This window comes from Schistocerca piceifrons, chromosome 1 (assembly GCF_021461385.2).
Source record: "Schistocerca piceifrons isolate TAMUIC-IGC-003096 chromosome 1, iqSchPice1.1, whole genome shotgun sequence".
NCBI lineage: Eukaryota > Metazoa > Arthropoda > Insecta > Orthoptera > Acrididae > Schistocerca > Schistocerca piceifrons.
In genome coordinates, this window is record NC_060138.1 from 620,958,111 (window position 1) to 620,975,434 (window position 17,324).

Genomic DNA, 17,324 nt, shown 5'->3' on the forward strand with positions numbered 1-17,324 from the left:
CTGATGGAAGGTTTTGGATTTGGCAAATGCCTGGAGAAAGTTACCTGCCATCATGTGTAGTGCCAGCTGTGAAGTATGTAGGAGAAGTTGGTTCGGTGAAGGGCTGTTTGTCACAGTTAGGGTGTAGTCTCTTCCTTGTGCTTAAGAAAAGTAAATGCTAAAGGATATGAAAAGTATTTCAAGGAGGTACCGATGTCAGCTGTATTTGGACTGAAATAATTCAATCCCAAATGTAGGATGTGACCACATTTAACAGTATTGTGTACCACGAACAGTAGAGAAACAGTTTGGAGAGGACGACTGTTTGTATCAGCATGACAGTGTACCGTATCATAAAGCAGCGTCTGTGAGGCAATGGTTTGTGGACAACAACATTACTGAAATGAACTGGCCTGGCCAGAGGCCCGATCAGAACCCAATGGAACACATTTGGGATGAGTTGCAACGTTAACTTTGCTCCAGACTGCAGTGCCAATACCTTCCCTAGTTTTGGCTGTTGAGGAACCGTGGGCTGCTATTCCTCCACAGTGTTAAGGCACCTCATGCAAAGTGTCCCTAGCAGACTTCAGGCTGTCATAGAGGTGAAGGGAGGTAGCACCACGTCCTAATGTCCACTAATAGGTGTCCACGTGGGTCCCAATCATCGATCCATTTTTCTGTGACAAGTTGCACAAGTATTTTGCTTGCACCACTTTGTACTCTACATTTTCAGAGTATCCTGACAATGAACTGAGCTTATATGATCATATCCTTAAAAACTATATTATGAGAAGGAAAGTTGCCACTCAGCATATAGTGGAGATGCTGAGTCACAGCCAGCTGAAGTGGCCATGCGGTTAAAGGCGCTGCAGTCTGGAACCGTAAGACCGCTACGGTCGCAGGTTCGAATCCTGCCTCGGACATGGATGTTTGTGATGTCCTTAGGTTAGTTAGGTTTAACTAGTTCTAAGTTCTAGGGGACTAATAACCTCAGCAGTTGACTCCCATAGTGCTCAGAGCCATTTGAACCATTTTTTTGCTGAGTCGCAGATAGGCACAACAAAAAGATTTTCGCACTTAAAGCTTTCGGCCAATGGCCTTTGTCAACAATAGACACACATATGCGTGCGCACACACACACACACACACACACACACACACACACACACACACATATATTCACTCACGAAAATGCAACTCACACACACGACTGCAATCTCAGACAACTGAAACCACACAGTTGCCTGAGACAGCAGTCGTGTGTGTGAGCTGCATTTTCGTGTGTGAATGTGTGTGTGTGTGTGTGTGTGTGTGTGTGTGTGTGTGTGTGTGTGTGTGTGTGTGCACGCATATGTGTGTCTATTGTTGAAAAAGGCCATTGGCCGAAAGCTTTAAATGTGAAATTCTTTTTTGCTGTGCCCAGCTGCGACTCAGCCTCTCTGTTATATGGTGAGTGGCAACTTTCCTTCTCATAATATCGTTACATTCCATCAAGGATTTTCCATTGTTTGTTTTTATCCCTAAAAACTGTAACACCCAGCTTTTTATACGTAACGGAATTACTTCTTGCAATGACTAAAACTTCAATGACGGACACCATTCACAAAAGTCAACAGTTGGGGGCTTTGATTCCGTCTTGTAACTCAAACTTTGCATCTGTTATGTGTAGTTATCTTTCAATGCAATGTTAAATGCTGGCAGAAGACAATGATACAGAATGATCATTGTTCCTTCATAACTTTTCATTCTATATGCGTTCAACATAGCCTTTAAATGGGCAACGTTCAGTGCATCCTCCCTCTCCACACCTTTGAAATTCTAATGGTTTAATGTTATAATGTGAAGCAATGCCTCCTAATTTCAAGTATTTTAGAAGCTACCTAAATCTTATTATATTTTTTAGCAAAAGTCTTGTTCAAACTATTTTATTCACAATCTTTGATTACATTTTTTGTGAAAAGTCCTAAGTTGTTTCGTTCAGTGATGAACATGCTCAGATCTTTGTAATAACATGTGGTAATCACAAATATGTAGTTAACTCCACAGCAGCTGTGCCCTACATCATTGATATCTTCCAAGTAGGGCTGTTGTTTTATGCAAGTTTAAATTTTGAACCTGTTTTATTTGGAATATGTCAATACTGTGGTTGCACATTTGTGGTTCAGTTGTCCACTTGTTTGTAATTTCATTTTATAATTCAGATCCAAGTATGTACATTAACAAAAGAAATTAATTATGGAGAGCAAATACTGTAAATGAAATAGATTTAGGGCCACTGTTAACTATTAGTGACAATGTCACAATGGTAATCTCAGCTGATGCTGCTTGTCATTGTTAGTGCTATGATGCTGTTAGCACTATGATGTTAACGACTCAGTAACTAGATACATAGGACAGTTCTGGTTTGTAGATTCGTTGTGATAAACTCTTTCTGGCACAGTTAAATCCCTGAAGTCTTTCATGTATGTGGGAGTTGCTCTTGCACATATTCTGTTTTTCAACTAACAAATATTTTGTGCAGAAAGCTGATCTTTTATAGCATGCTGTTGATACCTACAATCTTACATCCACTGACAGGTCTTTCACCTCTTGGTACAGTGTTGCAGGAGGGTGGAGTGGATATCGAAAAAACTGTAAAGTACTCATGTTACCATACGCAAGCAATATGTTTCCTCCTTCAGTTGAGCCCAGTTCAGTAGTCCAATTACATGTCCATTGAATGTTTAAATAGGAAAACCAGATTGATAGCTTCTTCTGACAAATATGTATGCAAGTTTTCCCTGCCAAAGACAGTTTCGACAAAATTCTTTTGGTGTGTGATGTAGTGGTCAGTTTCAATAATTGGCTAATATTTTGTCATGGTCTCCTCCTTCATAGACAAGAATGTATATGAGTCTTACATAGAAACTAACCACCAAATCATTAACAGATTTGAGCATTTATGACTATCACACTTTTATGGGGTACATCCAAAATTTCCTTTGTATCTAGGAGTGTTTCTACATCCGGAAAAACCTGTTGCTTTCTGTTCATCAGGGAGTTCTCAGTCCACTCTTTGACATGGCCACATATCCCATATTTTATTTAGTAATTATAGCTGCATTATTAATCTAAAAACTCTTCAAACCCTCCCACAGTCTAACACCAAATCCTACACATTTGATACTTTCCATTCACATACATGACCTCCTGCGGAAAGCATCTGCATCAATCTTATCCCTAACTACCAAGAGCACTCACATCACCCCCATCAAATGTCACATCAAATATTTGATCATTTCTCTTTTCTGTACATTAAAAAAAAATATCAGTTTGTAAAATCTATGATTGAAGGGAATCATGTTGGACTACTACCTACTCATCCTTGCCCATAGGGTGGGTATGGGGGACTTTTGAATGTCTTAACACCAATCCTAGCACTAAATTTTGTATAGTGTATTGAGAACAGATCTTGAATGGCATGACCAGAGTTTCAGATAATCTGCAATCTTTATTAATACAGAATATCTTCAGATGAAGCAAATTAGGAAGTCCTAAGAAGAATTAAAAACTGATGAATAGATGAACAAGGCAGTATATACTGCAATGTCTAGCCTATGTAGAAAAAAAAAAAAATAACTTGAGCTTTTGAGGTATGTGTCAGATTGTTTGGCTAGGTGATGAATTCTATCCATGGAGAAAGGCCAGCTGCTACTTGAGCCAATAGTTAATAGCTCCATTGCATTATTTGTATTTTGTTATTGCAGTTATTTATTCTTTGATTATATTTTTACATTGGCATCATGAACAAATATACAGTCTGACACTAGGGGGGAAAGAACTCAAATGCCCAACATCATAATTATAACATCATAATTACATTACATATTTAATTAATTTAATAACTCCTAGAGTAATGTATGGAGTTTTGAGAAAACACAATCTATACAGTTCCGTCCAGTAAATGGCATAACACCATTTTTAAATATAGACTATGGACAGAAATCTTTTGCTAAGGCAGAATATTCAAAATTTATGGGTGTGTGCACTGATGAGAAATTGAATTGGAAGAAACACATAGATGATCTGCTGAAACGGTTAGGTTCAGCTACTTACGCTATGAGGATTATTGAACATTTTGGTGATAAACATCAGTAAATGAGCCACCTATGCCTATTTTCATTCACTGCTTTCATATGGCATTATATTTTGGGGCACTTCATCATTAAGAGAGAAAGTATTCATTGCACAAAAGTGAGTAATGAGAATAATAGCTGGAGCCCTCCCAATACCACCTTGCAAACATTTATTTAAGGAACTCTGGATATTCAAAGTACCTTTACAATACATATATTCATTTAAAATTTTTTTTATTAATAACTCATACCAGTTTGAAAAGTGAAGTGCATAGCTACAACACTAGAAGAAAGAATGATCTTCACTATTCTGGATTAAATCTTACTTTGGCACAGAAAGAGGTGAATTATGCTGCCACAAAGGTCTTTGGTCATTTGCCAGATAGCATTAAAAGTCTTATAGATAGCCAACCAACATTTAAAAGCAAATTAAAAGAATTTCTGAATGGCAACTGCAGAAAAAAATATAAATAAATAAATAAATAAATGAAATAATTAATTATTTTGTGTAAAGAAAACAAACATTAAAGTAGCACGTTCCACATCATTATGAAATGTCGTATTCATGAGCTATGGAACAAGTATTATTGTATGTATGTAGTGAGTTGACATTTCACCAACAATGATTCAGAGGTTGATCAGTGTTGGTTTTTGAATGTTTCAATACCAGGAAGCATTGGTCTGGGTCAAAGCAGTGACACAATTTCACTTCAAAAATATTGAAGTTTGAGCTAACTGAGACTGTGCTGTTCCCGGTGCACACTCTTACAGTGAACAATCTGGTACTTAAGGTTATTGGGAACAGTGATGTGTGCATATGATGAGCAAGAGATGAATGCATTGTCAGTGAGTGAAATTCACTATTCCTTCAAGGCGAACCTAAAATTTCACCATTGTTCATTAACAGTCATGCTTTGCCCATAGATGTCAGTATACATTGATCACTGTTTTAAATATGACCATTAACTTTCCTTTCCAGTCAAATGTATGCTATTGTGTAAAGACAGCCACGTTATTTACCAGCAGTTCTGCAGTTACTGTGAAGCATTCTGTGTGGCAATAACAAGTAACCAGTTGGTTGTCCACATGATTGGCCACCATGAAACAGTAGCTTACTGTAAACTTGATTACTTGCTGTGGACCACCACATCAGTGAGTTCAGTAGGTGTGTCAGTACCTATGGCATTTGAATTTCCCACTCCCCCTCTTCTGGCTTACTACAGTTGTGCACTTCCCCTGGTCTAAACCTCCTATTCCCTCCTTACGATGCTGACTTTGCCACTGCTGCTGAGAACCACCTGCCTCCCTCTTTATTGTCTCTTAATACTGGTTGACTCCTCCTTTTCCAGTAGCCCCCACCCCCGACACACACACAATGCCTGGTTGACTCCTCCTTTTCCAGTAGCCCCCACCCTCGACACACACGCAACGCCTATCCTTGAGCTAAGGAAACTGCTCATGAATAGTCTGTGTAACTGTAGCTGTTGGTATGGGCATGTGTATGGGGGTTGCATGCTAAGATTATAAAAACTATCATAGTTCAGATGATGGTGTAGTTTTGCTGTTTTAGTAGCAAATGTTCTTCTGATTTCCAAAAAACCTCTTAAAACTTCTACAACTTTCGCTACATTTATTGTACATGGTATTACATTGCTATTATTTGGATTGTACCTGCTTTTTCATTTTTATATGTCTATAGATGTAATATTCATCCTATGTTCATCTCCCACTCCTCTTCTCTTTCTCCTTGTCCACTAGCTCCCCTGCCTCCAGTTTTCCGTCTGTTCCATCACTTGTCATTTCAGTAAATTCTTAATTTTTTCCAAGTGGGACTTTATCTAAGGCACTAGCTTACTACTTTACCATTTTATCTAATTTATGTATTCCTATATTCCCATGTTCATTATATTTCATTCCATTTAGCCGTACTGCAAAAACACATTGTCATCATACCACATGGCAGTATTCATGATACACTCCTGGAAATTGAAATAAGAACACCGTGAATTCATTGTCCCAGGAAGGGGAAACTTAATTGACACATTCCTGGGGTCAGATAAATCATATGATCACACTGACAGAACCACAGGCACATAGACACAGGCAACAGAGCATGCACAATGTCGGCACTAGTACAGTGTATATCCACCTTTCGCAGCAATGCAGGCTGCTGTTCTCCCATGGAGACGATCGTAGAGATGCTGGATGTAGTCCTGTGGAACGGCTTGCCATGCCATTTCCACCTGGCGCCTCAGTTGGACCAGCGTTCGTGCCGGACGTGCAGACCGCATGAGACGACGCTTCATCCAGTCCCAAACATGCTCAATGGGGGACAGATCCGGAGATCTTGCTGGCCAGGGTAGTTGACTTACACCTTCTAGAGCACGTTGGGTGGCACGGGATACATGCGAACGTGCATTGTCCTGTTGGAACAGCAAGTTCCCTTGCCGGTCTAGGAATGGTAGAACGATGGGTTCGATGACGGTTTGGATGTACCGTGCACTATTCAGTGTCCCCTCGACGATCACCAGTGGTGTACGGCCAGTGTAGGAGATCGCTCCCCACACCATGATGCCGGGTGTTGGCCCTGTGTGCCTCGGTCGTATGCAGTCCTGATTGTGGCGCTCACCTGCACGGCGCCAAACACGCATACGACCATCATTGGCACCAAGGCAGAAGCGACTCTCATCGCTGAAGACGACACGTCTCCATTCGTCCCTCCATTCGCGCCTGTCGCGACACCACTGGAGGCGGGCTCCACGATGTTGGGGCGTGAGCGGAAGACAGCCTAACGGTGTGCGGGACCGTAGCCCAGCTTCATGGAGACGGTTGCGAATGGTCCTCGCCGATACCCCAGGAGCAACAGTGTCCCTAATTTGCTGGGAAGTGGCGGTGCGGTCCCCTACGGCACTGCGTAGGATCCTACGGTCTTGGCGTGCATCCGTGCGTCGCTGCGGTCCGGTCCCAGGTCGACGGGCACGTGCACCTTCCGCCGACCACTGGCGACAACATCGATGTATTGTGGAGACCTCATGCCCCACGTGTTGAGCAATTCGGCGGTATGTCCACCCGGCCTCCCGCATGCCCACTATACGCCCTCGCTCAAAGTCCGTCAACTGCACATACGGTTCACGTCCACGCTGTCGCGGCATGCTACCAGTGTTAAAGACTGCGATGGAGCTCCGTATGCCACGGCAAACTGGCTGACACTGACGGCAGCGGTGCACAAATGCTGCGCAGCTAGCGCCATTCGACGGCCAACACCGCGGTTCCTGGTGTGTCCGCTGTGCCGTGCGTGTGATCATTGCTTGTACAGCCCTCTCGCAGTGTCCGGAGCAAGTATGGTGGGTCTGACACACCGGTGTCAATGTGTTCTTTTTTCCATTTCCAGGAGTGTATAAAGCTCTCCTAGATTTTTAAAAAAATCTTTCTGCTTTCCTTTTTCAGATTTTTCAAACAAAATGATGTTGTTAAGGCTGTCTTTGCTGCTTGTTATGCTTCCATACATGGAAGCCAACTGGTGTCTAACAAACAGAAAAGGTAAGTAAATGATTTACTACAGTGTCCCTCAGTATTTTTGATTTTGTTGGTAATTAATGCTGTTGCTAAAATTAGATTTGAATGTCTTTTTACTTACTGTACTGAAACCTTAATGAGTGGTCAGAAAGTATCCAACTTTCTGGATTAATACCAATGACTTTGGATAAAGGCAGAAATAGACTGCATGTGTAGTGGCATTTGACCTTTTTGCACATTGACTACAATAGGCCCTATATGTCTCTTTGGTAATTGAATCATTTTTGCATGTCTCAACAATCAGGTGCACTTGTTGTAAAATATGAATTATGGCAAAAATAAATTAAATTTCAGAAACCAAACAAACTGTGCAGAGATATATTTCTAACACAGTACTTTCAGACAACTCAAGAGTGTATAATTGTTGTAAATGTTGGTTCAGAAAGTACAGAAGTGCTGAAATATATTGGAGTATGTTAGATCTTTCATCTTGTAAAACCTACATTCTTGAGATAACTCATAAGTGTATGACTGATATAAATAACATGCTGGAGACGCTGAGTTGCGGATAGGCACAACAAAAGGATTGTTAGCAAGTAAGCTTTCAGCCAAAAGGCCTCCATCAGAAGTTGACAACAAACAAACAAATACACACACACACACACACACACACACACACACACACACACACACACACACACACGACCACAGTCTCCATCTGTTCAGCCAGACTGTAGGCAGCAGTGCATGGAAGGAGCTTGCAGCTGTCTGTTGTGCATGGTCGAAGCAGTTGATGCAACATAGCTCATAAGTAGAGCGTGCAGTGCATCTTTGGAATGTGACAAGTGAAACACAGGAAAGAAGAGGAATAAGAACAGGCACTGAGTATAGTAATGTCTCAGAAAATAGTAACAAAGGAGAAAAACAGGACTGGGTTGCAGAATGGGAGGAAAGCCGTTAGACAAAATCAAACAGTGAAAATTGAGGATGGAGTAATGACATATTATGAAAAGGACAATTGATACTCACCACACCAGAGACTGTGGCCATATGTGTATGAGTTACATTTGTGTGTGTGTGTGTGTGTGTGTGTGTGTGTGTGTGTGTGTGTATTGTATAGTTCTGATGAAGGCCTTTCTGGCTGAAAGATTACTTGATGACAGTCTTTCTGTTGTGCCCTGTGACTCAGCATCTTCACTATGTGGTGAGTAGCAACTATCCTTTTCATAAAATGTCATTATTCCATCCTGGATTTCTGTTGTTAGGTTGATATAAATGTTACTGGCAGGACTATGAAGGTGAGTGATTGGCCTACATACTAGAGTAAGATCTCAAAAGTGATTTGTTGGAGAATATTGCAAACTCTCAAGATTTTCATACAGCTGTTCACTTGACCATACCAATATTTGTTCTTATTTTTGATTGCATTTTCAAAAAGCTTCTGTAATCTTTTCCATCCATTCTATGAATGAAATTATTATAATCCATTGTATGCTAACTATTTAGGAGGTTATAGAACACAAATTAATCACTGGAAACCATATCAGCACTACCTGCATTAGATGTATTGATAGCCTACCTGGAGCTGTATGTCTTTCTGCTACCTTACACCCATTCCATAAGATGGTAGATAAAACTGACCTAAACAGCTCTCAAGTTATTTTGCTGTAACCCTTTTCTTACAAAGTATTTTTCAAGGCCTCACTAAACAAGCACAATCAGTGAAGATGAAATATGTGGGTACCAAGGAGATTTCAGAAAAAGAAGATTTGGACGTGAGTCAGAGAGGATGATGATTTGTCAGAACATGGAAGTTTACTCACTGCCTTCCATTCACTGATGGTGGATGTTACTATCAACGAAATAAGGAGCTCAGAAAACGGTGAAAAACTGCATTCTGAATGCAAGAGGGCAGGTCTCATGATCTTCAGTTTCCTAATGTTGCAAATACGTGCAAAGTGAAATGGTATTCAAGCAGTAATTCCTCAAACTCAAACCATTTGGTACTGTCAGGAAGTTGTCCAAGCTATGACTAAGACTGATTACAGGCAGTTAGAAACTACACAAAACAAGTCTGTGGAGTTTTCTTAAATTATTGAAAACTGCAACTAGACCCATGTACTTTCATTCATCATATTCTGTAGATCACATTGAGGAGGTTAACCTTTGGAGATGTGCAACAAGTCAAAGTATACATTAACAACAGTTAACTAACAGAAATGTAATCTGTACACAGTATTTACAATAAATAATCATTATTCTACTTAATATTATGTGTGCCTATGTCAGCTAAATGTAAACTAGTAACATCAAAAATTGGAACACTTCCTTAATGTTCAGCAGGTGTTATCTATTTACTTCCATGAACCAAATATATACCGGTACGCTAAGTATCGCTACTTAGAACTATCAGCCTGCTTGCACACAATCATCATTTAATACGGCCACTATTAATTTTTTAAAGTAATACATTGATTCATAACAGCTACGTCTCAAGCATCTCAATACCTTTCATGCTCAAGATTTTGCAAACTAGGAGCTATAGCTTTATGTCAGTATTTTTCTGAACCTAACAGTAAGTGCACCGAACAAAAAATTAGACATCTGCCCTCTCTTCACGGACATACCTTACTAATATCATGAAATGTGGCTGTTAGCCTTGATAACCGCCTTAAGGGGCTTGTACGTGAATAACTGACAAAAAAGCGATTGTTCAACTTTTGTCTTAAGAAATTCTCCATAGTTTTTGGAACGGGAAAAATTTTACTTCCAGGAAAATGGAACACAGAAAGTACCAAAATGAGAGGAATTTAAAAGTGTCTGCACACACCATGACATCCCCATGGCACACAGTCAGCTCTGTTAAAAATAAAGATTTGTTCTCATTTGTTTCATGACTTTTTAGTCATTTTAAGTTAGATAACCCATGAAAGCTTTACAGTTGTTTATCTTTTGTTTATACAGTGTGTTGAGTCATTGTTTGCTGTTGTTTTGGTGCAAGTATTCTGTTTACAGTGAAGTAATTGTGTACGTGAGTTTCTAATTGTGTGTGTTAGTTTCTTATTCCACTTGAAAACAATCAGAAGAATTAAGAAATAAATTTTATGGAAATTGGTTCACCAAATGGATTAACTCTGCTAATACTGAAATACAACATGATTCAGCACTTGAACAAGCTGCAAACTACTCCAAGTGAATCGAAGCTAAAACTGAAATATTTGGACAGTTGGCTTGACAGTATTAATGCTGATAATATAGAGATGTTAACTATTGATTCATATTGTGTTATTGTTGAACTCTCTGCTCTATCTGAACTATAAATAATAAGGACTGTGGCAATAGTGGTGTGAAGGTAGTTAGGGAGAGGCTGTGCAACAAAATTAAGAATTGTTTGTAATTTTTGTGATTTAACTGATTATGGTTGTACTTGTGACATAAGTAAACAGAGTGTATAACACAAATATTAAACTTGCTTATGCTATGAGGTGTATAGGCAAAGGGTACAGCAGTGCACAAATCTTCTGTGCCCTTATGGACTTACTTCCCCCTACAAGATTTCACAGGTACAATAAAATTATTCTACAGACTTTATAAGATGTAGCAGATGATATATGAAAAATGCTGTTCACAAAAGTGTAGATATGAATGACAGCAATACATGTATGTGTGCAGCCATGGATGAATCCTGGCAGTGAAGAGGCCATAGTTCACTAAATGGTGTAGTGGCAGCTACCTCCTTGGACAATGGTAAAGTCATTGATGTGGAATGTAGTACCAAGTACTGTCATGGCTGTACTAGTGGAACTGAAAATCATAAATGTTTGATTAATTTTAGTGGTTATAGCAGAGGGATATGGAATCTGAAGGTGTTGCAAAGATACTTCACAGGTCAATGGAGAAATATGGTATGATGTATACATCATACCTAGGAGATGGAGACTCAAAAGGATACCAAAAGGTTTGTGAATGACACAAAGATTGACAAAATGGAATGTGTTGGACTTCTCCAGAAAATGTTAGGTACAATATTGAGGAATTTGAAGGGAAAGAAATTAGCTGATAGAAAGTGCATTAGTGGACATAGTAGGCTTACAAAGAAATAGACAGGTTGCAGTATTATTATGGACAAACCATAAGACAAAATAAAAATCAACTTGAGCAAATGAAAAAGGCAATTTGGGCTACCTGCTTTCATAAATCCTTCACACATGACAACCCATGTAATGCATCTGTCCACCTGGCAGTGATTCATGGTGTGGCTACCAGAGGGCTGTTACTCAAGATGAGACCTACAACCACAAACATTCTTTTCCATTTGCTGTAATGGAAGTTATAAAACCTATACATATGGATCATAGCGACACGAGGTTATTAGAGAAATATTTAAATGATAATCCAAATGAAAGTTTCAACAATTGTATATGGGAACGGATACCAAAAACTATTCTAGTAGGATTAAATACTTTGAAAATAGGTGTGCCAGACATCAATGACGGCACAGTGTCAAAGCTTAATGTAATGGAACTGATGGGAGTGCCTGGTGCTCTAAATATGCATAGAGCTCTAATAGTCATTGACCAAATGAGACTCTTCAAAGCAGAAAAATCATTATTGGAAGCCACCAAAGAAGCAAGAATGAGAAGAAGTGAAAAGGAGAAGGGAGGAAGACCAACACAGGAAACAAGATGAATATGGATGTGGGATTCACTAGTGCCATGCAAGTTTAATAGCAAAAGCAAGTTTTAACTTTAACTTGAATTTCCTGAAAATTAAATTATTTCTTTTTCTGGTACACTTTGGCTAAAAACTGTTAAAAACTGAGAGCTGAAATTTTGTATACTGTCTTAAAACATGCTTAACTAAAAAGTAGAGTGCTCTTGTAGCTTAACTTTGAAAATAAAATGCTTTTTTGAAGAAAAATCCTGAATTCATTTGGAAACATTTTAATAATGATACTTAAATATTTTTTGTGCCGTAATTTTATGACAGCACCATGTTTTCAGTAGTCTGCTTTAAAGATAATGGTGCAAAGAACTTACAGAAAAAATTAAACCTTGTACTTTGTTTGCATTTTGAGTAATGTACACCTATAATGTACATAAGTAATTAGCATGATTTATTTCACTTGCAAGAAAAAATACAATTCAAAGAAAGTGTGAGAGCTGAAGCTGTGGCTCATACATAAAAATGTTCTTAAAAGATAGTAAGCATTATGTGAGCTTACAAATCTTATTCTTTGAGTTACACTGTTTAGAAAACTGAGAAGTTTTTCAAGGTTTTTCCTAGTATTCACGGGCCAGCCCCTCTTAATTGAGTGAGAAAGAGAGTCTGCAAGTGTCTTTAGCTATGCCATATCTAGCAGAAACCATGCATCAATGCTTAAGTCCTGTAGTGGTGCCAGATTGCAAGCGATGTTGATTACACCCATTGTTCCAAATAACCCCAGACACATTCTGTAGGATTAAAATTTCATGATTTAGGTGGCCAGTCATGGTGAGGAAGGATGCCTGAGTTTTCATCCAACCAGGAACATATGCTTGCAGCACTGGGAGCACAGCTGTTATCACCTTGGAAGAGGGGAATGTCCACAGTGTACTCAAGCCCAAAACATTAGGGAATCAACTCTGGCCTGAAATACACCCTCATTGGCCTGTCAATGCACTCACATTGAAAAGAGGCAAAACTGTGACTCATCAGACTGTTCTACATGCTTACAGTCAAATATTACCCAGTTTTCTTGTTGTTGGACCCATAAAAGATGTGCAGTTTTATTAGCTGCTGTGAGAAATGGTTTTATGCAAGGTACCTGACTCCAAATATACATTGCATACAGTTCCCTTCACAATATTAGCTTGGAAACTGGATGATATGGATCTCTATTCACTTTCAGCAGATACTCCTGTCAGGTTTTGAAGCTGACTGTCATTAACAAGGTGTGACTTATGTCTCCAGTCCCTTTAAGTTAGGACCTTTCCATCACCATTGTTCTTACACTGTGTTGCTAGGACAGGTGCTACACCATTCCTTGTAGACACTTTGGGTAGTCCATGTTGCTACACCAACAATTCAGTCAGTTGTTAATGGGCACATCCAAACATGGTATCTCCTTTCAGCTATTTTCTCACATCACCACACCATTCTGTCTTGTTGAGCTGATTTCATACAAATGAGTGGCACATACACACCACTTCATTGCTATAACTTCTGTTAGTGGCAGGGGGCCACACAACCATCTGGCCTCAGTTCTACACTGAACAGTGCTCCAAAGTGGCTAGTGTATTTTATCCAGTGATCTCATAATCTTACTACATTAGAGACCATTTGTAGAAGTTTAATAATAGCTAATTACTAATGTAGTTTCTAAGAACTGCTTACTTTTATAATAGTTTATACTTTTACTGATTCCATGCAATGAAGATTCCCTTTCATGATGGGATCTGTGAAAGATGAGAATTGAATGAATGAATGTTTTTCTCTCCTGCTGTTTGGTTTTGTTTTGCAAGAATGCCTTTGACCGCATTGGAATTTTCTTACTATCTTAAAAACAAAGTGGTTTAAGATGCATTCTGTAAGAGTCAGAGATTCCATTCCTAGGACAGTTAGAGTTAAGATATAATTTACAGAAAGTTGGGAACTAGGCTGTGTGTTTAGCAGCTGGTGCTGATTAGAAAGAACAAATGTTTAGAACACAAGTGTGTGTCACACTAATGAGCTGTACCTTTATGTCCATGGCCTACTGCATGAGTGAATGCTGCCTGCTGGCATTGTGCACACATGATATGGCGAGGAAAGTATATAAGTGGAGCAGAGATGAATAAGGAATAATTGTAACAACAATGTGGACCAAAGATGAAATCCACAGACTTAGTGACTTTGACAAAGGACAGATTGTTATGGCCCAGTACATGTGAAACAAGGATCTTGGAAACAGAGAGGCTGGCCTGCCATTCACAGGTTACTTTCATGAGCATACACAGAAAGGGGTTTGAGGCACAGTGAAACCACAAGTAGGCGATATAGTTTTGGATGGGCACACCTCATCAAAGGCTTCACTGGTCTGTAAAGCAGAATAAGTGGTGATCTGTGGCAATTATGAGGACATGAGTGAAATGCTAGTGCAGGCACCAATGTTTCAAAACATACCATTTCATATAAATTGCTGACCTTGGGACTCTGTATCAGATAACCCCTACAGGTTCCCAACAACACTGCCTGCTAGGATTACAGTGGGCATGGAATCATTGAGATTGGATCAATGGAAACCTGTTTCTTGGTCAGATGAATCTGATTTCTTGTTACATCAGGTTAATGCTCATACCTGTATATGTCAAAGTCCAGGTGCAATATGCACCACACCATGGAATAGGCTGGCAGGGGCAGTGTTTTGCAGTGAGGCACATTCAGCTGCACTTCTGTAGGCCCTGTGGTAGTAATCAAACACAACAGCTGTGGACTATGTGAACATTATTGTGGGCCATTTGCATCTCTTCATGCTGGCAATGGCTTGTTCCAGTAGGAAAACTGTCCATGTCACCAGACCAGCATATTGCTACATTGATTTGAGGGGCATACAGTGAACTCACATTGCTGTTTTAGCCACCAGATTTGTCTGATCAGAATTCGATGGAACATGGAACACATCTGGGACTCAATTGGGGGCCAGCTCCATTTTCACAAACTACTGGTCCATAACAAACGGGAATTATGTGATGATGTCTGGTGCCACAAACCTCTGGAGACATCCCAAGGAATTGTCAGATCCATGCCATGCAGAATCACTGCTCTATTGTGTTCCAGTAGTGAACCAACAGGCTATTAAGAGGATGGTCTTAATATTTTTGCTCATCAGTGTATGATTCTGCTTTCTTACTTTATGTAGGCTTGGAAATATTTCAGATCACTCAATTTCCCCCCCCCCCCTCGTTCCCCTCCCCTTTTAATATATAGCAAGAGAATATATTGTTCACATATACAGGTCTCATCATGCTATGGCTTTTCTGAATGCTGTTTGGCTAGATGTAGCTGTTTAACTGTATAATGTGAATTATATGAACACAGTTTATCATGACTGTCTACATTCTGGATAAAGATGTTTCTCTGTCTTTGCAATGTGTTCTCTCAGGAGTGCTGCAATGAACTAAATTCAAGCAACAGTGATACTTTGGCAATTCTCAACCCTAACTGTATGCTTGTGAGTTTTAGGCTCATATCTGAACAAATCTGTTGCTCCAGTTTGTATCTTTAATGTTAAAATACAGAAAATATTTTAAAGACTGTGATCACTTTTCTTACACACCTATCTTTTGAAATTTATTGTTTGAAAGGTTATACTTATGTATTTATTTAATCAAAGCTTCCACAGTAGCTCATGCTAAAATATATTTATGTGGTTTACTTAACCAGCTTCATATTTATTTGTCATTTGATTCTCATACTGTGGTTCTACTCTGTGTAACTTATTCTTTACTCTTATCATATGTTATACTTTTGTATATTTTCCTTGTCCTTATTCTTGTGGAAACGGGTGTCTCCAGTTTCAAAAGTTTATAATTCTTTTATTTATTTCCTTATGATGTCCATTTACTATAACACACTATTTTACTGATTATACCCCATTTATGTGCCTTTTAATGTTGTTTTAACTTTTACTTGACGTCTTTTCTCAGAAGTGAGCCCGAAACGTTTCATGTATTATCAAGGACGAACATCAGACATACGTTTAGAAGCTTCAGACAGGATAACACACCAACTGGCCAGTCATATCTTCAAAATATTCTTAGAAGAAGTACTTGGATATGCTTATGTGTCTGTAGTAAAAGCAAAAGAATATAGCAATGAAACTGAGATATTGGGGCACCTTTCTGTACCTCTGAATGGCAGCAGTCCCGCTCAGTAAGTTGATAAAATTACTTTTACTGCATTACTAAAATTATAAAAAAAACTTGTAAACTACCACAAACTTGTAAACTAAGTGATTTAAAAAATACAGCACAGAGCACTGAAGACTAAAACTATAACATTTAACTTATTGTTCTTCAGTGTGATCTGAACTCTTAATTAGATATGCAGTAATAATTCATACCAATTATGAAATTATTTTATGGCAAATTATAAAATCAGCCATATGCTACTATCTTCAGTATTTGATCAACTAAAAATATGTTCTCACAGGAATTTAATATTAAGATTTCTGCCATGTGCTTTTATTGACTGAAGCAAGGAGTATGGTATTCTTTAATCTGAAAGATAGAAATCATGTTTTCATATGCATTTAGGTATTTATTCTATATACTACATCTAGTTACTCTTTACTGTAGTCTTCCACCTTTTACTTGGTTTGGATGTCAACTTTTTACACAATGTTCTCAGCTTGTTATGTCACCTCTAAACTGAACATTTCTTTTCTCTTGTATTAAACAGTGGAAAACCCAGGATGGAATAACAAAGTAGGAAGGATAGATTGCTATGTCACCTCTAAAATGGACATTTCTTTTCTCTTGTATGAGACAGGGAAAACCCAGGATGGAATAACAACGTAGGAAGGATAGATTGCTACTCAAGGCACTGAGTCACAGAAAGGCACAGTGAAAAAGAAAACTGGAAATATTTGAACTTTCAGACAAAGCCCTTCCTCAGAAGTAGAACTATCACACATTCATTCAACAACTCACAGACACATGGCTACTGTCTTCAGACACTAAGGGCTGATTGCAT

The 17,324-nt window shown here is 38.9% G+C and overlaps 1 protein-coding gene across 1 annotated transcript in view; it reads left to right on the forward strand.

The window, feature by feature from the left end:
* LOC124804379 overlaps nucleotides 1-17,324 on the forward strand; it is a 675,970-nt gene that overhangs the window by 551,253 nt on the left and 107,393 nt on the right. The window contains exons 8-9 of the mRNA XM_047264747.1: nucleotides 7,542-7,634; nucleotides 16,277-16,502. Of these exons, the coding sequence (XP_047120703.1) occupies nucleotides 7,542-7,634; nucleotides 16,277-16,502 (319 nt within the window). The remainder of the gene's footprint in view (nucleotides 1-7,541; nucleotides 7,635-16,276; nucleotides 16,503-17,324) is intronic.